Raw genomic sequence first — 22,652 nt, forward strand, 5'->3', positions numbered from 1 at the left:
GCAGATATCCAGGCATTACAGTGTTACTATATGGTGTTTGGTTGATACAGTACAAAGCTGAGCGTCTGGGCTGGAGCGGCTCTCTGCTTCTCCAAACTGAGGCTGCACTGATCGGTGAGAACAGCCAGATGAGCTCAGCCACACATCACCCCATTCACCATGTGAGGTTGTTCCCCCAGATCAGCCTCCCAGAGCAATTAACTCATTAATCATCATGTTAACAAATATGATCAAATCAGCATATAGACACATAAACATATTTTGACATCTTCTCAAGGGGAAATTGTTCACATTCAGCGTCAGCTCATCATTTCTCCTGTGTATATTGATCCTCTGAGGATTCTTCAAGTAGCTCATTTAAAGTTAAAGTTCTGCAATTATAAATGAAACACTAGAACTGAACCACCTCCAACATATTTTGCAAATACAAGGCTACTCGCTGTACGTGTCATCAAATGTCTCGTCCAAGCAGATCAGACAAACTTTCCCCAGACAACATTATGGTTTCTCACCTGTGTGAGTTCTCATGTGGTCTGCTAAGTTTGCACGTTGGCCGAAAGCTTTTCCGAATGTTTTTTAAGTAAACAGCTTCTCACCTGTGTGAATTCTTGTGTGTAGCTTCAATCCAAAATGAGACATAAATTTTGTCCCACATGTTTGGCAACAATATGGTTTCTCACCTGTGTGAATTCTCATGTGAACTGTTAGGGCACTACTTCCACTGAAAGCTTTCCCACATGTTTTGGAAGGTTTCTCACCTGTGTGGATTCTTAGGTGTGCATTGAAGTAGGACTTAAACTTAAAAGTCTTCCCACATGTGTCACAGTTGAAGGACTTTTCACCTGGGTGAGTGTTATGTTGAATGTCTGATGAGGTAGAGTTTTTTGCATCATCACTGGGACCTTTACTTCTGTGACTCTTTCACCAGGCAACATTATGGGTTCTCACCTGTGTGAGTTCTCATGTGGACTGCTATGTATGCACGATGCCTGAAAGCTTCTCCACATATTTTGCAAGTAAACGGCTTCTCACCTGTGTGAATTCTCATGTGGATTGCTAAATTTGCCTGTCGGTTGAAGGCTTTTCCACATGTTTCACAAGTAAACAGTTTCTCACCGGTGTGATTTCTCATGTGTATATTCAGTAGGTACTAAAACTTAAAAGTCTTCCCACATGTGTCACAGTTGAAGGACTTTTCACCTGGGTGAGTGTTATGTTGAATGTCTGATGAGTTTTTTGCATCATCACTGTGACTTTTGCTTCTGTGATGTCTATTCTGTTGCTTCTGCTCTCCGTCTCCAGCTGATCCTGAGTCTCCATGTTTTCCTCCTTTCTGGTCTGGGCTCTCAGCTACATGAGAGTTGTTAGAGAGGAGCTGGTGGTCACTTGTTGGTTCTGCTTCACTGTGGTCACTTTCCTCATAAGCTGGAGTCAACATGACGGTATCCGTCTCCACCTTCAGTACAAGCTGCTCTCCCTCCCGACTGGTGCAGAGTTCCTCCTGTTCCTCTTTAATCTCTGGAGGCTCTGGGTCCTCTTGGTCCAGACTGGAGTTCCTCTCCTGGTTACAGAGCTGCTGGTCAGCCAGAACCTCCTCCTCCTTACAGACATGTTGCTGTGGGAGCTCTGGAGGGACACACAACAAAAGTAATAAGAGCTCAATATCATGGTAAAGAAATAGACATGTGAACTACGGCTGCACAATATATCGTCTAAGCATCGCCATAGTGATGTACGTGTGTGCAATAGTCACACCGCAGAGCCTGCCGTGTAGGACACAAATGAACTCATCTAATTTTAAGGGTACCTGACACACACTGTGCATGCAGACTCTGCCTGCACAGCCATCCACCAATCACATTAGTTCTTAATCAGTGTGCCGAAGCAGACCAGCCCCTGCACATGGCGTGAATGCTGGTAATGTAGTGGTAAATTTTAATATTCCCTTATTTACTTGAGATGCCTCCACACCCTGCTTTCCCCCAAGGCATCAGATCTCTTTGTTTGCTACCCATTTGTGTATTTTAATGTCTAGACCTTGTAATTGCATTTTCAAGTTTCATGATATACTCAAACCCTTTTGTATTTTAAATTGTGTTGATTAGACCCCTCAATCACACTCCAGGATGTCGGTGCTGATACCTGTGAAAGGCAAGAGTGTGAAAAGACATTCTGAGTAGGGGGGCCGACCTCACAGCAGACAAAGGACGCAAAACACACCCAAGGGGTGGGTTTTTCCTCAGGCATAAATGTTCAAGTTTCCTGATGTTCAGAGTCTTTCTTCATTTTGAACCGCTCGCATTTTGATTGACCTTTTCTTTGCAAAGAAAATAAAACTTTGTCGGCCGGCAAGAAATCTCTATTTCATTCTTCACCAAGAGCAGAAAATTTCCACGACAGTAACGACATTGAAAAATGAGCAATGAACAAGTAGAAACAAAAAGAAAAGCAACCCAGTTATCTGGAATTCTTTCGGCTACAAGAAGGATGATGATGACCAAACACGTGTTCTGTGTCAACAGTGCCTTGCATCTATGCCACAACGAGAGGTAACACAACTAATTTGTTCGACCATTTACGTCGGTACCACACAGCAGAGTCCTGCACAGGTCTTATTTTGAAAAACCACCAGTACACACCATCCGTCCCGTTTTCCTACAGTAGCACAAATTACATTTTGAACCGAGCTGACCCGCTATAAATTGTTACCGACGCCAGACCCAGCCAAAGGAAAATTAGACAGACGTAAATTTTAGTTATGAAAGTAAGCCAGCTGGGGAATGGAAGTTCTGGGAGGGCGCAAGCACGCATGAATGAGCTCATATGAAATATAAATGCTGATCATTTAGAAATGCAGCATAACAAAGTGCTATTCAGGTCATCTGATCGAAAAATTCATGTATTTTTTCATATCGCAATATATATTGCAGGGTTAAAAAAAATCGCAATGTCAGGTTTTTTCCAATATCGTTCAACCCTAATGTGAACAGATTAGGACCAGTATAAACTGACCAGCCACCACATTAAAACCACTGACAGTGAGGTGAACAGCATTAGTCATCTTGTTACAGTGCATTGTTCTGTTGACAAGATTAATACCAGAATATATATAAAAAATCTTGGATTATACGCACATTCACAATACATCTTGAACTCAATGTGTTTTTGTTTTTTTCAGATTAAAAAGATTCATAATGAAGAAAAACATGCCAAACTTCACCTAAAAAGTATCTTATTGAAGACTGTTCTAGTGTTTGCCCACGCTTTCTGTAACATGTGGTTTCTGGGCTTCTATTCCAAAAGGTGTTTGCGTGTAGTTTGATCATAAATGATTCTGCGGAGGCAAGTCTGGGTAGAATGAAGAAGCAATCTTATTAAAGGAGTCATCACCTGGTTTTTTACATATCCAGTCCCTCTTGGATCGCTTTGGATCAATTCTCAAAACTTATTAGAAAAAATAAAAATAACAAAAATCAAACATAGAGCTTGTTCTGACACTTTTTCATACCGCGACTTTCTCACGCGAGATTATGCGCGAGGTTTTGACCGGTCCGGATGTGCATTGTATTAATATGTAATGAGGCGCGCGTTGATTGGCCGCAGGAAGGACGGAGCCGGAATGGGGGGCGAGCCTGCATGCACACAGACTCCAAAACACAAACAGCCCCCTGTCATGGCGCACACACTAAATGACGAACCTTACGGAATTCAGGCATTTATGTACGAGCCGGAGTCGGAAACCGAACGGGAGAGTGAAGAGGCCGAGACGGTGGAAGAGACACGTTTACAGCAGGATGTCTCTGAATGGTAAATTCTTTTTTTTTTTCCGTCCTACTTTTCACACTCGTGTTTTACATGTAAGACCTGAGTTTTAATGCTGGCGGTGACGATGTATGGCGTGAAAATGACAGAGAAATAAGCAGATTCGGCGTGCTCACTCTGGCTGAGGACGGCTGTGAGCCGATGCTTAATATGCAAGTAGCCTCCTGTGGTAACGTCACCACAGAGTCAAAATCTCGTGCTTTAGGAACGCGCACTATTGTGCGCTATCCTGTTCGGAAAAAGAGCCAAAGCGAAAAAAATAAGCCACTTTCAAACTCCAGCTATTCAGGCAAGTTTCAACAGAGGTCCAACACCAATATGCATGATTTAACGAGAGAAATTGCGATTTCTGGGTGATGACTCCTTTAAAACAGAATCTAGCGCCTTCAGTCCGGATCAGAAGCGGCCGCGTTCTGATATAATCAAATCTGTGGACAAAACAATGCCAAAATGCTCTGGCCTCGTCTCCATCAAAACCTCAACCTTTGCTCTTAGGAGGTTTACCAAGTGCCACCCCCCTTCTTCTCCCCCTGCACCAGCCTTTAGAGACCCTTTTCCGGTACACACCCACTTCTTCTAATTGGTCATTTTGGCATATTATCCAATAGACTAAAAGAGGAGTTGAACTGTTTCCCTACTCTTCTCCCATAACTTATCTGACCTGGCTGCGGTCAACTGTAGGTCTTGTCCCCAAAATGACCCAAATGGGTTCCCCATCCCTCTATGGGAACATAAACGTTTGGGCATCTCCCACCATTTGGCGGGGGCCAATCTCAGGTTTTAGTCATTTATGATGGCCTGCCGTCTGCTAAGCTTTAGCCTTCACCAGTTGAAAAACTACTTTAGGACCCCTGGAGCTATGAGCCTCACTCTGTCTGCACTCCTTCACTCACATGAGGAAAAACAACTACTCATCATACAATCTACACTAAGCACACTCAAAACTCAGAATGTGTTGACATCCAGATACCAAAGCTCCGACAGGGGAAGTGCAGAGGCTTTTAGTTCCACTTCAGACTGAAAACATTTAATTCAGAACTTGTTTAAAACAAATCTGACTACAGTTTTAAACTTGAAGAAAATTATTAGGCCAACAAATGTTCTCCACTTGCTAATCAGACTCAAAAAGACTTTTAATTATTTTCCTAAGTAGTATTTAACATATAACTGTTTATATAAATGCAGGATTCGAGGAGCAATAATAAGTAATAATAAACACATGACACCGATTAACTCGATATTTTAAAAAAATATATTTTTTACTTTTCCAATTTGTACGAGAACATGGTGGGAAAAAAACTAACCAATGAGTAGAAATGAATTCAAAGAAGATTAATATAAGAGAAAAAAAGAAAAGAAACATACAACAGGACTGAAAGCTCAAACTGACAGTTGAAGGAACACGTAAGAAGATATCCAGGCATTACAGTGTTACTATATGGTGTTTGGTTGACGCCAAATCTCAATACCTTTTTACCTTGATACCAAAACTCAAGTGTGGTGGGGTTTTTTCAAGATGACGGCTTGAGAGAGGGTCGTGCTCGGGAGAGCTGGTTCACTAAATCGCTAATTTCTTTCATTTAACCCTGCAAAGTTAATATCAGTATGGTACGCTGCACATAACTTTGTTAATGAAACAATAACTTTGTCACAATTTACTCCTATCTGGGGCAACAGACAATTCAAACCTGGTAGATTAGATGGGGGATTCAAATTATGGGCAGAGAAAGGAATTGGGACGGTTTCAGACCTTTATTTTGAAGGTACCTTTCTTAGATTTGATCAGCTTTGTCATAAATACGGAGTCCCTAAAAAACATTTTTTCAAATATTTGCAATTAAGAAGTTTTATAGTATCAAAATATAAGGATTTCATGACCACACCTCCGCTTTCGACTATTGAGGAAACAGTGATTAATAATCTGAAGGGTAAAAAACATATATCTAGATTCTATAACCTTTTAGCGGAGTATTCAACAGAATCAGCATCAGATAAATTAAATGCTTGGAGAACAGACACACAAGAAGATATTAGTGTAGAAGATTGGGGAAGAGCATGTTTAAAAGCGCAAAAGAATTCAATTAATACAAGATTAAAATTTATTCAGTATAAGTGGTTAATGAGGGTTTATATAACCCCTGCAAAACTTCACCATATCTCCCCTAACATCCCTGATGTTTGTGTTAAATGTCTGACTGAAAAGGGAACCTTAATTCACTGCCTATGGGAATGCCCTAAGATTTTGGTATTTTGGGAAAATGTAATTAAATGTTTATCACTGATGGTTAAGTGCAACATTCCGTTGATGTCAACAATCTGTATACTTGGAATATACCCCAAGGACTACACAAGAACAAAGAAGCAATTGAAAATGATTGACTTTGGACTTCTCCATGCAAGGAGAGTAATTGCACTATATTGGAAGAATGTAGAACCACCATCAATGGTAATATGGAAGAAGGAACTGATGACTTGTCTTGGACTGGAGAGATTGACATACATTGTTAAAGGTAAACAGGAGGAGTTTGCTTGTATTTGGGAAACATTTATGTCATTCTTGGCCAATGAAACAGATAACGCTGACTGAATAACAGGTTATGAAAGGATCCTGCCTCTTATTTTGTCTTATTTTTTAATTTTTTTTGCTTCATTTTATTTTCATTTATCTATTCATTCAATATTATTATTATTATTATTATTATTATTATTATTATTATTATTATTATTTATTTATTTATTTATTTTATTTTTTTTTATTTTTATTTTTTTGTCTGTGTGAATGAGTGGCTGTTCAAGGGGATATAAATTGAAATGTTTGTACATTTGACTTAAAGTTTGATATGCACTTGAATCTCTAATAAAAATACTGTTAAAAAAAAAAAAAAAAACCCTGCAAAGTTAGCACTTCAACCTCTGTATGGTTCATTAGCCTAACATGAATATTGACAGCTACTTTCTGAAGCAGTCCGACAGCATGCCACGTAAGAAAAATCAAGCTCTTGATGATGGCGAACTTGGCCAGCAGGCTGGTAGTACCCACGCAGGAGCTAACACCATAGCCGACACCGGAGCAGAGGCTAGCTTACTGGCTCTTCGTGAAGCAGTGGGTGAAATAACTGCCAACATCTCCAGAGTTATCGACGAAAAGCTAGGCCCACTGTCAGAGCTCTTAAGAATACATCGGGAGGAGCTCGACAGCCACGAAAAGCGCATAACCGAGGCCGAACAGAGGATTTCAGTGCTGGAGTATACCACAGACCCGGTCGACGGAAAACTGAAAGCGTTAGAAAAGATGGTGTGTGAATTAAGTGAACGAGCTGACGACCTGGAGAACAGAGGGCGACGTAAAAATATCCGTATCGACGGACTCCCAGAGGAGGCTGAGGGAGAAGACCCGACTCAGTTCTTGGAGACCTGGCCCCCTAAAATCCTTCACATTAAAACGAAGTCAGGTCGAGTGAAGTTGGAGAGAGCACACCGCTCACTGGCCCCAAAGCCCCCCTCCACCCAGAGACCACGGCCGGTGCTGGCTCAGTTCCATAACTACCAAGATAAACAGCGTGTAATGACTGCAGCGTGGGAAATGGGACGGAAAAATCAAGGGCTGAAATATGAAGACGCGACAGTAATGATATGTCAGGACTTTTCCGCATCCGTTATCCGTAGGAGAAAGGGATACGATGGCGTGAAGAAACACCTGAGAGCACTCGGTGCAGACTACAGGCTGATCTACCCGGCGTCTCTGAGAGTCACCTGTCACGGATCCACCAAGATGTTCCACGACCCAGTCGCGGCAGAGAAATACGTTAAATCACTGAAGGATATCCACCGTGACGATGTGTGAGCATTACTCTGTAAGTTCCTTTTATATATTAATATTATTGTATTTTTTCTCCTCACGCTAAAGAGTGGATTCGTCGGACCTTCATTATGTTTTACAGCTAAACAATGGACACTATGGACATACATTGCACTTGATCTGGAGCACTGAGACTATTATCTTTGTAGGCTCACTATTTGCAATGCCTCCCGACCTCCCGGAGAGAGATCTTTCTTTTGTTGCTAGAGAACCCTTTCACTCGAGCTCCTCTAAGTTTAAGAGAAGGACAGTGTCTACGTTTAATGCCAATGTTAGGCAAGGGGTGCCTTAGATGCACTGTTTTTTGTTATAACTGTTATTGTGTTGTGTCCTGGTTGAATTTGGCTCACTTTGTTAGATTACTTTGCAGGCGATATGTATTCAGGCATTATTTTATCTCGTAATCTATAATCACATCGGCTTTGAAGCTATGCACTTGGAATGTGAATGGCGTTCATACACCTGTTAAACGGAAAAAGAATCTTACCTATCTTAAAAGGGAGTGTGTCGATATAGCGTTGTTGCAAGAGACACACTTAAATGACAGTGAGCATTTGAAATTACAACAAGGAGGTTTTGGACAGGTTTATTTTTCATCTTTTACCTCAAGAAGCAGGGGTGTGGCCATCTTAATCCAGAGGAATTTGCCATTCAAACTTGTAGATTGCTCAAAAGAGGTCTAGAGGTCTTATTATATCTTATGTGTCCTCTAAGAGGCGTAGGCAGGATGAACAAAGACACATTTTAGAGTCCAAACTGAAACATGCTGAGAAAGAATATGTTAATAACTCATCTGATCAGAAGCTTAAAGAGATTTCTGCACTTAGGAGCACTTTAAGCCTGCTACTAACAAGGGATGCAGAGGGTAAAATCAGACTTTCTCGACAAAAAAATGTATGAGCATGGAGATAAAGCAGGGAAATATCTGTCATATCTGATGAAGAAAAAAGCAGATTCCCAAATTATTTCCTCAATTGAAGACAGTTCAGGTAAACAGGTTCTCGACACCACAGCTATTAACAATACATTTAAAACCTTCTATGAAAATTTTATATAAATCTGGAGTGCAGACTGATACAACTGAAAGAATGGACACTTTTTTCTCCTCTCTCAACCTTCCTAGTTTATCTGATGACCAGAAAACATCTCTTGAAGCTCCGATATCTAGGGAGGAGGTGCTCAGTGCTATTAAAGGGTTACAATCTGGTAAAGCTCCAGGTCCAGATGGACTCAGTAGTGAATTCTACAAAGAGTTCCATGACTTACTAATAGACCCTCTTTTAAATATGTTTAACTACTTTATACTAATCCCCTCTCAGCAGTACTTACAAATGGATTGTGTTGTTCTAATTTCCAAGTTTTAAGAGGTACAAGGCAAGGTTGTCCTCTATCGCCCTTGCTCTTTGCCCTGGCATCAGGACAAATGAAAACATACATGGTCTCACTATCGACACGAGACGACACAAGATTACTCTTTATGCTGATGATGTCTTGATCGTTGTGACTGAGCCTGAGGTATCTACCCCAGCCCTTATTGAGACCATCAATAGGTTTAGTACTTTTTCTGGTTACAGAATAAATTTCAGTAAATCAGAAGTAATGCCATTAGGCAGTCTGAAACAGATACCCAAAACTTCATCTCCCTTTCCTTTTAAATGGTCACCAGAAGGCTTTGTCTATTTAGGAATACGTATAACACCCTCCTTCGACCAATTATATAAAGCAAACTTTCCACCTATATTCGAGCGTATAAAGCTGGACCTAGAGTGATGGAACACCCTCACAATTTCTTGGTTAGGCCGTGTCGCACTCCTGAAAATGAACATCCTTCCCAGGTTACTTTACCCAATACAAATGATCCCAGTTATGTTCCTCCATAAGACCATCAAACAACTAAATAGCTGGTTTAGTTCCTTTATATGGTCTAAGAAGAAACACCTCAAAATAGCTACGTTATGTCTTTCTTCCACAGAGGGAGGTGTTGATCTCCCAGACATTAGAAAGTTTCAGCTTAGCGCTCATTTGCGTACCATAGCTGACTGGATGTGTAGTAAGTCCACATCTCTCTGGCTGGACGTAGAAAGTTCAATGTCCAAATACCCTTTGAGTAATCTTTTGTTTATTAGAAAAAGTGCATCTTTGAAGTCTGCTTGTACTAATCCAATTACAATTTCCACAGTTAAGGCATGGCATGCCATCAGAAAATTAGAGGGTAGGTCACAATTCACTTCTGTATTCACTCCAATATGCAATAATCCTGATTTCCCTCCCGGAGTGATGGACAATAACTTCCGTGTTTGGGTAGATAAAAGGATATCTACTCTACACAAATTACTGGATAGTTCTACCATGATGTCTTTTAGTCAGCTGAAAAATAAATATGGCATTCAACAACAGGACTTCTTTCGATATTTGCAAGTAAAAGAATTGTCACAAAGGACACCACGATCATTCAGTGTCAAAATATTTCACATTTAGAGAGACAGCTCTTCTTAAAGAAATCTGGCAACTCTATTAGTCTATTCTATAATATCCTTAAGGGGTATAACACCACAAACACCTATTTTCTGAAAGGCTCATGGGAGAGAGAACTCAATGCTGAGATAACAGATGATGGCTGGTGCGATGCGTGGAAGAATGCAAAAACACTGAGTGTGTGTAACCGAGTGAGAGCCATGCAACTCAAGCTCCTGCACAGAGCCCACATATCTCCCAACCAACATCATAAATACAACCTTAATGCATCTCCACTGTGCCCCAAGTGTAAAATAGAACTTGGTAGCCTTACACATTGCCTATAGCAATGTAGGAAAATACAGCAGTTCTGGCAGGTCATAGGGCAGGAGATTAATAAGATTTTGTCTACTAATATGGTACGTACCTAGTACGGCTATGGCGCCGTACTAGGTGGCAGCCTGTAACAGCAGCTCCCGTGGGTTTTTAAGTTTTTTCGTAGTTTTTGTTGTATTTCTGTACTGATTTTCACAGAACTTTTGGCAACTCTTCTCCAGAGAGTGAGAGAAGACGAACACCTTTCTTTTTTTCTTTTTTTAAACTTTTACGGCACTTTTTTTGTGATGGTTTTGCCAGCCCTAGCAACGGAGGGTCAGGAGCGCATCACTGAGCGCATTGTTTACACACGCGACCAGCTGATTGCGCTGTGTGAACCTGCACTGCTGCCCGGAACCAGGCCTGAGGTCCTGAAGGAGCTGCGGAGGAGACGCCGTGGCTGCAGAGCTGGAGTGAAACGGAGGGTGAAGAGGAGGAGACACAGACCGGCTGTACCGGCGATCATCATGGGAAACGTGAGGTCTCTGGGAAACAAGACGGACGAGCTCGCCGCGCTGATAAAGGCTCAGAGTGAATATCGTGAGTGCAGTGTGTTGTGTTTCACGGAGACATGGCTTCACTCAAACATCCCGGACCACAGCGTGGCGATTCCCGGCTTCAGCACTGTTCGGGCGGACAGGGACGTGACAAGTAGCGGAAAGAAGAAAGGAGGAGGGATTGCACTGTACGTGAGTGAGAGGTGGTGTAATCCCGGACATGTTCACGTGAAGAAACGTCTCTGTACCCCGGACATTGAACTGTTGACTGTGGGGATGAGGCCTTATTATTTGCCCCGGGAATTCACCTCCACCGTCATTATCGGTGTGTACGTTCCTCTTTCAGCTGATGCAGCGCTGGCCTGTGACGTCATCCACTCCGCTGTTGCCCAGATACAGACGCAGCATCCTAATGCATTTATTGTCATCACTGGGGATTTTAATCACGTCTCACTGGACAAAACCCTTCCAACATTTCACCAGTATGTTGACTGCCCCACCAGAGACTGTAACACACTAGATCTGTTGTATGCAAATGCTGAGGATGCATACAGTCCCACAACCCTCCCCCCCTTGGAAGATCTGACCACAACCTGGTTCTGCTGACCCCTAAGTATATGCCTCTTGTTCAGCGGCAGCCTGTCCACACTAGGAGCGTGAGGAGGTGAACTCAGGAGGCTGCTGACGCACTACAGGACTGCTTTGAGTCGACAGACTGGGATGCACTTGTTGAGCCACATGGAGAGGATCTCGACAGCATGACCGACTGCATCACTGAATACATCAGGTTCTGTGAACCCACCACCATGCCAACCCGGACTGTACGCTGCTTCCCTAATAATAAGCCGTGGATCACCACTGACCTGAAAGTCCTTCTTAACAAGAAGAAGAGGGCATTCAGGTCTGGAGACAGGGAAGAGCTGAGGAGAGTGCAGCATGAACTCAGGGATATGCTGAGGGCCTGTAAAGACGCCTACAGGAGGAAGCTGGAGGCCAAACTCCAGCAGAACAATGTGAGGGATGTGTGGACTGGTATGAAGCAGATCACTGGGTGTAAGGTGAGCGGCAGACAGTCATTGGGCAGCCTGGAGAGGGCAAACGAGCTGAACAGATTCTTCAATAGGTTCAGCTCACAGCCTTCTGTCGTCTCCATGACACCTCCAGACCCCCACACACCCTCCCTGCCCCAAATGCTTCCTCCCCTCCCCCCTCACTCCCCTGCTGTTAGCTCTCCTGTGCAGCACCTCTCCTCCTCCTCCTCCTCCACCTCCTCCTCCTCCACCTTCACCTCCTCCTCCACCTCCTCATCCTCCACTGAAGACACCGGCAGCCTCCCCCGCATGACTGTGACTGCAGGCCAGGTAAGGAGACAGCTGGAGAGACTCCACCAGCAGAAGGCTGCAGGCCCTGACGGTATCAGCCCCAGGATCCTGAAGACATGTGCCAGCCAGCTGTCTCCTGTCCTACAACACCTCTACAACCTGAGCCTGGGTCAGGAGAGAATACCGGTGCTTTGGAAGACTTCCTGCCTGGTTCCTGTTCCAAAGAAGTCGACACCATCAGACCTCAATGACTATCGACCAGTGGCCCTCACATCTTACGTCATGAAGGTGCTGGAGAGACTGGTTTTGGCCAACCTGAGGCCGCAGGTGAGAGCCCTGCTAGACCCTCTGCAATTTGCTTACCAGCCCCACTTGGGAGTTGATGACGCTGTCATCTACCTGCTGCAACGAGCCCATTCGCACCTGGATGGTGGAGGAGGCACTGTGAGAATCACATTCTTTGATTTCTCTAGTGCTTTTAACACCATTCAGCCACTGCTACTGGGGGAGAAGTTGCGGGTGATGAGTGTAGACGACACAATGATCTCCTGGATTACTGACTACCTGACAGGCAGGCCACAGTTTGTCCGTATGGGCAGTGTTCTGTCTGATGCGGTGGTTAGTGATACAGGAGCTCCACAGGGGACTGTACTGTCTCCTTTCCTGTTCACCTTATACACCACTGACTTTCAGTACAACACCGGGTCGTGTCACCTGCAAAAGTTTTCTGACGACTCGGCTGTTGTTGGGTGTATAAGTGAGGGACAGGAGGAGGAGTACAGGGCACTGGTGGACAACTTTGTGGAGTGGACTGGACAGAATCACCTGCGGCTGAACATCAGCAAGACCAGAGAGATGGTGATAGATTTCAGGAAGAAGAGGAAGACGGTTTTCCAACCTCTGTGCATTCTGGGAAAGGATGTGGAGGTAGTCGAGGATTACAAGTACCTGGGTGTTACCATCAACCACAGACTGGACTGGAGATCTAACACTGAAGCTGTTTACAAGAAGGGGATGAGCAGACTTTACTTCCTGAGGAAGCTGAGATCCTTCAACGTGTGCAGCAAGATGTTGGAGATCTTTTATCAGTCTGTGGTGGCCAGCGTACTTTTCTTTGCTGTGGTTTGTTGGGGAAGCAGCATCGGAGCCAGCAACACCAACAGACTCAACAAACTGATCAGGAAGGCTGGCTCTGTGATTGGCTGCAAACAGGACACTCTGGAGGCTGTGGTGGAGAGGAGGACACTGAACAAACTGTTATCCATCATGGATAATCCTCTCCACCCTCTCCAACTCACACTGGTCAGACAGCGGAGCACCTTCTCTGGAAGGCTGCTTCAGCTTCGCTGTCGTAGCAATAGATACAGGAAATCTTTCCTGTCACAATCCATCACTTTATACAACAACTCTCTCACCTCTGCCTGACAGAGAACTCTGGTCTCTCTACTGTTTTGTTGTATATATTATTATTGTTATAGTATATTTTGCATATTTTGTTTTGTTGTATATATTATTATTGTTTACTGTTTATAGCACACTGTGCACTGTATATATACACTATGTATATATTGGATTCTATTTATGTATGAAATGTTTTATTTGCGGAGCCACTACTGCTGTAACAAAATAATTTCCCAGTCTGGGATCATTAAAGTAATTCTATCTATCTAATTCTATCTATCTATCTATCTAATAGAAACAACAACCCTTTATACTTTCTACTTGGCATATCTGATTTGTCCATCACTGACAAATTTAAAAGAAAACTTCACCAAACACTTACTTTCTGTGCTAGAAAGTGTATTCTTCTGAATTGGATAATGGATCTAATCTCCATCTAAGGCTCAGTGGCAAAGGGTGACACTTGAGTATGTTGCATTGGACTATCTGAACTGTAAATTGCACAGCAAAGATGATGTTTTTCATAAAACATGGGAACATTTCTGTCATATATTGGTTTGAATGTTTCCACCGTTCTCACAAGAGGGTTTGTATCATAGCCCCGAATGTTCCGCCTCATAAACAACACCCTGTATCATGGACGATTTGTTTCTCTTTTTATGTACCTCTCCTTGATTGTGTGGATGTACTATATAGGGCAATGTGCCCTCAATTCATTTTACTTCATATGTGTGTATGTGTATCATGTGCATATATGTGTATATACGTGTGCATATATTTATATGTGTATGCATATTTATTACCTGTTTGCTTATTTGTTTGTTTGTTTTAATTGTGTAGGAGGTTACTCCTGAATTCCTTGCCTGTATAAATTTAAACCTTAATTTGTATGTGAGCCAAATGTTTGTTTGTTTGTTTGTTTGTCTATTTGTTCTGTCATATATGTTCTTGTTTTACCTTTTGGAAAATTAATAAACATATATATATATAAAAAACTCAAGTGTGGATCTTTCTAGTAATGTCTGACCAGATAAGTCAATAGAGGCCCTTCTGTAGAGTCTGTGCTCTCTACATACTGATATAATTCAAAAAGGGTTCCAAGTTTTATAAAACAACAGAGGTTTGTCCTTAAGCCAGTAGGTCGTTGCTTCCAGGGGAATAAGTTCCATTATACCCAGTAACCACTGTGAGAGCTTAGGAGGTTTGTCAGAGATCCTCTGAAGTAGGATACACCGTCTGGCAGCACACTGAAGAACATCAAGCAGTCTCAGCACACAAGGTTTTAGTTTCAGTGCAGGATGTAATCCAAGGATGCAAGACAGTGGAGTGAGATACAGCTCTTTACCAAAAATGTCAGAAATTTCTTTGCAAACCTTTCTCCAGAAATGTTTAATACAGGGACAGTCAAAGATGCACTGGCAGTATGATCCCTCTGAGATCTTGCATTTATTACAGTGTAGGAGACACTACTTGACAAAAAGGGTAATTAATCACTGGTGATCAATCATACACTCATAAATGAGGGCACCACCTTCGTTGTTTAACTATTTTGAATAATCCGAAGAACATTATTCAAAATTCAACTGTACAAGTTTGGCTTAAACAGTTCAAATCAATTCCAAATCAATTTATTCAGCCTCATATTCTGAAGCAGTGACTTCTTTGCACATATCCATCGGTTCTCCACATTAAAATTAAGTTCCAGACAAAGACAAACGATTATACGTTTATGAATAAATAATTTGGGGTGAAATAAATAAAATGACAACAACAGATAACAGATAATGTAAATATTGTAATTAGTAAAGTAATAAAGTTATGTGACTGTCGGCAGATGGTAAAGTTAAAGGGTTGGGTTTTTATATATTAAATATTACGGGAGTAACGAGACCCTAATCTCAATTCTCTTAAGTTCATAAGATAGAAGTCAGAATTTAGAAGTCAGAACCTAGACAGAAGTCAGAACTTTGGACACCAACTCTGATTCTCACGTGTCTGGATCCAGCTGTATGAAGACGTTCAGCCTGTTTTGTCTGGGAGTCAGGAGGTCCTGATGTTTGGTTTCCTTGAGAGTTCTGGGTTGGACTACGGTCAGTCCAATAGCCAGAGGGAAGACCGGTACTCTGTTGAGTAATCTTGGTCCGAAGGCCCAGCAGGGTTTCCGCCTTGGGAGCGCTGGGGGCAGAGTCGGTCTCGGCTGGGAGCACACAAAGTCTCTTTTGTTGGAGACTCCTTGCAAGGCTTCTGAATCAGACAATAACTACAACGTTCTTCATCAAATTATTGTAGTCTTGAAAAAGACTTTTTCTTTGTTGTTCCGAGTGGTGGTTCTTAAGTTCTGATTCTTAGGAATACAAGTGAAGGAATACATTTATTCCATAGCATTGGTGTAATGAATGAATGAATGAATGAATGAATAGTTTTATATCGGTTACAATATAAAATACTACACAATTTCAATTGTGTAGATCACTCTATTCCATAATTTAAATCCCAAAAATGAAATGCATCTATATTTAACATTAGTTCTCTTTACATATTTCAAAGACACACAACCCTGTTAAATTATAGTTTTTTTCTCTTCATTTAAAAAAAATGTTGAATACAGATTGGAAGACTTTTTTTCATTGCTTGAAATAGTATTTCTAATGTTTTTATGTATACAATATCTAAGAATTTTAAGATGCCAGACTTTATAAATAATTCATTACTGGTTTTGCAAAAGGAAGCTTTATTAATTATTCTGATAACTCTTCTCTGGCGTCTAATTATAGGGTCTATATATGTCCTGCACGTATTTTTCCAAACTTCAACACAATATGACATATAATCTGGAGCATCTGGGTAATTTTGAATTGAGATTCCTTCACTTTGTTGGTTGACAAACAGCCAGATGAGCTCAGCCACACATCACCCCATTCACCATGTGAGGTTGTTCCCCCAGGTCAGCCTCCCAGAGCAATTAACTCATTAATCATCATGTTAACAAATATGGCAGATCAGCATGAAGATAGACACATAATCATATTTTGACATCTTCTCAAGGGGAAATTGTTCACATTCAGCGTCAGCTCACCATTTCTCCTGTGTATATTGATCCTCTGAGGATTCTTCAAGTAGCTCATTTAAAGTTAAAGTTCTGCAATTATGAATGAAACACTAGAACTGAACCACCTCCAACATATTTTGCAAATACAAGGCTACTCGCTGTACGTGTCATCAAATGTCTCGTCCAAGCAGATCAGACAAACTTTCCCCAGACAACATTATGGTTTCTCACCTGTGTGAGTTCTCATGTGTCGATTCAATTCAAGAGAAGACTTGAAATCTTTTCCGCATGTTTGGCAAGAATATGGCTTCTCACCTGTGTGGATTCTCATGTGGACCACCATATCTGCACGTTGGCTGAAAGCTTTTCCACATGTTTTGCAAGTAAATGGCTTCTCACCTGTGTGGATTCTCATGTGGACTGCTAAGTTTGCACGTTGGCTGAAAGCTTTTCCACATGTTTCACAAGTAAACGGCTTCTCACCTGTGTGAGTTCTCATGTGGACCACCATTTCTGCACGTTGGCGGAAAGCTTTTCCACATGTTTTACAGGTAAACGGCTTCTCACCTGTGTGGATTCTCATGTGGATCGCCATTTCTGCACGTTGGCGGAAAGTTTTTCCACATGTTTTACAGGTAAACGGCTTCTCACCTGTGTGGATTTTCATGTGGACTGCTAAGTGTGCACGTTGGCCAAAAGTTTTTCCACATGTTTTACAGGTAAACGGCTTCTCACCTGTGTGGATTTTCATGTGGACTGCTAAGTGTGCACGTCGGCCGAAAGCCTTTCCACATATTTCGCAAGTAAACGGCTTCTCACCTGTATGAGTTCTCATGTGGACTGCTATGTGTGCATGTCGGTCAAAAGCTTTTCCACATGTTTTACAAGTAAACCGCTTCTCACCTGTGTGAGTTCTCCTGTGACTTGTTAAGTTACTGGTTTGCCTGAAAGCTTTTCCACATATTTTACAAATAAACGGCTTCTCACCTGTGTGGACTCTCATGTGTCGATTTAATTCATTATGAGACTTTAAAGCTTTTCCACATATTTTACAAGTAAACGGCTTCTCACCTGTGTGGTTTCTCATGTGATCTACTAAGTTTGCACGACGGCCGTAAGCTTTTCCACATGTTTTACAAGTAAACGGCTTCTCACCTGTGTGAGTTCTCATGTGGACTGCTATGTCCGTACGTCGCCTGAAAGCTTTCCCACATGTTTCGCAAGTAAACGGCTTCTCACCTGTGTGGATTTTTATGTGTCGATTCAATTCAGTAGTAGACTTGAAAGCTTTCCCACATGTTTGGCAACAATATGGTTTCTCATCTGTGTGAGTTCTCATGTGAACTGTTAAGGTATTATTTGTACTGAAAGCTTTCCCACATGTTTTGCAAGTAAACGGCTTTTCACCTGTGTGAATTCTCATGTGTTGATTCAATCCGTACTTAAACTTAAAAGTCTTCCCACATGTGTCACAGTTGAAGGACTTTTCACCTGTGTGAGTGTTATGTTGAATGTCTGATGAGTTTTTTGTATTATCACTGTGACTTTTGCTTCCGAGACGTCTGTTCTTTTTCTTCGGCTCTCCATCTCCAGCTGATCCTGAGTCTCCATGTTCTCCTCCTTTCTGGTCTGGGCTCTCAGCTACATGAGAGTTGTTAGAGAGGAGCTGGTGGTCACTTGTTGGTTCTGCTTCACTGGGGTCACTTTCCTCATAAGCTGGAGTCAACATGACGGTATCCGTCTCCACCTTCAGTACAAGCTGCTCTCCCTCCCGACTGGTGCAGAGTTCCTCCTGTTCCTCTTTAATCTCTGGAGGCTCTGGGTCCTCTTGGTCCAGACTGGAGTTCCTCTCCTGGTTACAGAGCTGCTGGTCAGCCAGAACCTCCTCCTCCTTACAGACATGTTGCTGTGGGAGCTCTGGAGGGACACACAACAAAAGACAGACAATATTTAATCAACCAATCAACCTTTATTTATCCTCCAGAGATCATTGAGAGGCAACCCTCATTTACAAGGGCATCGAGGCCCACAGAACAAAGGCCGAATAACAACAAGTACAAATACTCAGAAAGTTTCAGTAGCTTCCAGGTCATGTGACCCACTGACTCCAAACCGATGCTGAATTGTATTAATACACTGGGTTATTAGGACACACCTTGTTATATGGACTTTAGTGCTCCTCATATTTGTTACTGATGTTTTTTAATGTAAAATGTATTTTTTTCCCCCCAATAGCTTCCATCTCATCTGACCCACTGACTCCAAATCAGTGCCGAAATGTCTTCCTAACAGGTTGAATGAGACACACCTCTTTCTGTTGAGTTTTAGTGCTCCTCACATGTTTCGGAACGTTTTCTGTGTAAAATTATCATTTTCTGAGCGGAGTTTCGCCGCGGTCTTCTATAGAACGGAGCCCAGCCGTGCAGCGGACACTCAGAACCTCCGGAGTCCCGGAGTGGAATGAACCAAAACGAGGGAAACACTCGTATGTTCGCTCCATGTAGTGAAACGTGGCTGCGATGCATATGTCCCCTCTGTGGCCACTCCAGGGCTCTGAACATTAGTGTTATTAAAATAAGAAACTTTTACTCACCTATCCTGTGTAACTTTACTTGGGGTTTCCAGCAGATATCCAGCATGACGCGCTGCCGATCGATCTCTTCCTCGTACTGGACGATAGTTGTTTTAAAAACTCTGAATATTTCTTCAGCAGCAGCAGTTAGTCGCTCGTTGACAAACTCTCTCAAACTCTCAACTGAACTCATTGTTCTTTAATTACTCATTCAATAATGAGCTGCGCTGTGACTCAGTACCGTCTTCACTTCATTCATTATACACAGCCAGCTAATGCTGCTAGCTGCTACTGCTTACTTCCGCTGGGTGTCACGCTCTAAAGCTCCGACAGGGGAAGTTTTTGTTTGTTTGTTTTGGGTTTTGTTTTTTACAAATCTTTATTAATAAATACAATCCGACAGAGGGAGTGCGGAAGCTTTTTTAGTTCCGTTCATATCTTTCAAATCTTTTTGACCAACTTAACACTCAAAAATTATGGTAAAAACTATTTGATTCTTTAACATTTTCAATTTTAATTAAGTAGTTTCTTAAAAATCATTTAAATTAACAAACATCACATGTGTGATTCATGAGACAATTCAAACAGGTTTATATAGATATATAGATATATAGATATCTATTTCCCATGAGGGAGACCAGAAAAGGTGTGACACCACGCAGAAGATCTAGTATTTTTCGAAACTGTCCAGGTTGTAATGTGACATTGTTTGATTTGACTCCTGTTATTCTCTAGAAGGGTTCTTTGAGGGCATAAAATTGCTTTTCTTTCTATTTTCTTTTGTTACCAGGCATTGCATATTTATATATTGTTATTACATTTGAACTTCCACCGTGAAAGACGTTATCATGTGGACCCATTGTGTTTTCCCGCTAACAAGGTCAGTTACAACTCAGCTGCCGGCTGATTTCAGCAGTAAAACATTCAGTTAAGGACGAGAAAAAATAAAACAATTCGGTGTGTTCAAGCTCCCATAGAGAGAATCACTTGCAGAACGTCTGACTGTTCAGCTCATAACTTTTCAAAAGAGCCCAAAAACATGTCTGTACTTCAGATGGGTCAACAGCAGCTCTGGATTTAATTGAGGTTGGACTGGAAAGGACATTTTAGCCTCATCTTACACAAATTTCCAGAAATGGTGAGAGTTTAATGCATTCACAGCAGACTGGTTAGGTGTCGTATCAGTATCTGAAGAAAGAGAGAATAATTAACAGACTGTAGAAAATATAAAGCAGAAGACATGAATTCAGAGGGAAATTATTTAGGAAATTGCTGTGTTTTGTTTTCTTTTTTTTCACAAATATTTTTTAGTAATTTTACATATTTAACAAACAGACACTAAATAAATCACTGACAATACTTGAACTAGACATAAAATAAACTAAACATTCCGTTCCGTTCCGTTTTCTTTCCGCTTATCCGTGAGGGCTGCGGGATGTTGCCGCTTTTTTACACCTAAGGGGTTGCGGGGCTTACTGGGGCCAAATCCAGTTTACTCACTGGCCAGGGCACACCCTGGATGAGTCGCCAGCTCATCGCTGCAGTAACGCAATAATTACTTTTCCTGGTAAGTAATTACTTTTATAGTGGAGTAATTCCGTTACTAACTCAGTTACTTTTTGGGAGAAGTAACTAGTAATTAAAACTAATTAATTTTTAAAAGTAACATGCCCAACACTGTGCTGGAGGAACTTACTTTCACCTAGACTTCTATCTAGGTTCTGACTTCTATCTTATGAACTTAAGAGAATTGAGATTAGGGTCTCGTTAGTGTTAAAAATTACTCCCGTAATATTTAATATATAAAAACCCCAACCTTTCAACTTTACCATCTGCCAACGGTCACGTAACTTTATTACTTTTCTTATTACAAACTTTACATTTTTTATCTGTTGTTGTTCGTCTAAAATTGTCATTTCATTTATTTTACCCCAAATTATTTTGCCAATTAACATATATAAATGTTTGTCTTTGTCTGGAACTTAATTTTAATGTGGAGAACTGATGGATATGTGCAAAGAAGTCACTGCTTCAGAATATGAGACTGAATAAATTGATTTGGAATTGATTTGAACTGTGCAAGCCAAACTTGTACAGTTGGATTTTGAATAATGTCCTTCGGATAATTCAAAATAGCTAAACAATGAAGGTGGTGCCCCATTTATGAGTGTATGATTAATCACCAGTGATTAATTACCCTTATTATCAAGCAGTGTATGTCCTACAATTGGAAGGTTTGGTATTGACATCTGCTCAATGTTCACCCAAGCAGGAAAAGACTTTGAACATTGCAGAGCGCAACTGAGCGGACCAATAATACCATTTCATATTTGGAAGATGTAAACCTCCCCTTTCATAGGGCAGGTATAACAGCCTAAGTCTCAACCTGGATTTCTTATTGTTCCAACTACATTTCAGGAATAAGCTATTAAGTCTATTAAAAAATGATTTTGGTAGTGGTAGTGGGAGTGATTGGAAAAGATATAAAAAATATTGGCAATACATTCATTTTAATTATGTTAATTCGGCCAATCATTGAAATGGGCATTGTCATCCATCGGTCTAATATCTCCCTCACCTCATCCACCAATGGGTCATAATTTGTTGGGACAATTGTTTTAATTTCAGTGGTCATTTTAACAGCAAGATAAGTAAATCCCTCCTTTGCGTTGATAAATGGGTTATCTATAACTGGTCTCAATCTTTCTTCTTTATTTAAGAACAATATTGACGATTTTGAGTTGTTAATATTGTAACCAGAGAATTGACCAAAAAGTTCAATCTGCTGAATTAAAGTGGGTATACTGACAGCTAAATTTGTTAAAAAAAAGATTCACGTCATCGGCATGTAGGGATTTTCGGTGTTCCTGTTCTCCAAGCTGGATGCCCGACAGGCCCGTCTGTGTCCTTATTGTCATGGCCAGTGGCTCTACGGCTGATATGAAACGTATCGGTGATAAGGGACATCGCTGCCGGGTAGAACACCCTAAAAGAAATGGTCTTGAAACTACATTATTTGTTAAAACACTAGCTGTTGGGTTTGTATAAAGTATCTGAATCCATTTACGTTTTTTTTTCCCAAATCCAAATCTTTGTGAGACACTGAATAGCAGTGGTGGACAGTAACGGAGTAAATGTACTTGAGTACTCTACTTAAGTACATATCCAGAGGATTTGTACTTTACTTGAGTATTAGATTTCTTTGGTACTTATTACTCTTACTTGAATACGTTTCCAAGACGAATAGTTTTACTTTTACTCGAGTTAATTTCTAGGAAGGCTGAAGAGTACTCGTTACTTT

At 41.4% G+C, this 22,652-nt stretch overlaps 1 protein-coding gene across 2 annotated transcripts; it reads right to left on the minus strand.

Annotated features, from left to right (window-relative positions):
• Positions 1-162: 162 nt before the first annotated feature.
• LOC115581361 (zinc finger protein 470-like) lies at positions 163-18,333 on the minus strand. Of its 2 annotated transcripts, none has more exons than XM_030416389.1 (2): positions 17,027-18,333; positions 163-528 (listed from the first exon to the last, which is right to left on the minus strand). In XM_030416389.1, exons 1-2 carry the CDS (start codon positions 18,200-18,202, stop codon positions 499-501), a joined length of 1,206 nt encoding a protein of 401 aa, XP_030272249.1. In that variant the 5' UTR covers positions 18,203-18,333; the 3' UTR covers positions 163-498. The 2 variants fall into 2 exon arrangements, with proteins under 2 accessions (XP_030272249.1, XP_030272250.1); XM_030416390.1 differs by having other exon boundaries at positions 163-512; positions 17,011-18,333.
• Between the last annotated feature and the right edge of the window lie 4,319 nt (positions 18,334-22,652).

Source organism: Sparus aurata, chromosome 5, assembly GCF_900880675.1.
Source record: "Sparus aurata chromosome 5, fSpaAur1.1, whole genome shotgun sequence".
In the NCBI taxonomy this organism is placed as follows: Eukaryota; Metazoa; Chordata; class Actinopteri; order Spariformes; family Sparidae; genus Sparus; species Sparus aurata.

Excerpts from the sequence above, each read along its gene's own strand:
- LOC115581361 (XM_030416389.1), bottom strand. The coding sequence starts at position 18,202 with ATGAGAATTCACACAGGTGAAAAGCCGTTTACTTGCAAAACATGTGGG. Across the intron at positions 529-17,026 it reads CTCTTGAATTGAATCGACAC|ATGAGAACTCACACAGGTGA; the intron begins ATGAGAACTCAC and ends TTAGCAGACCAC.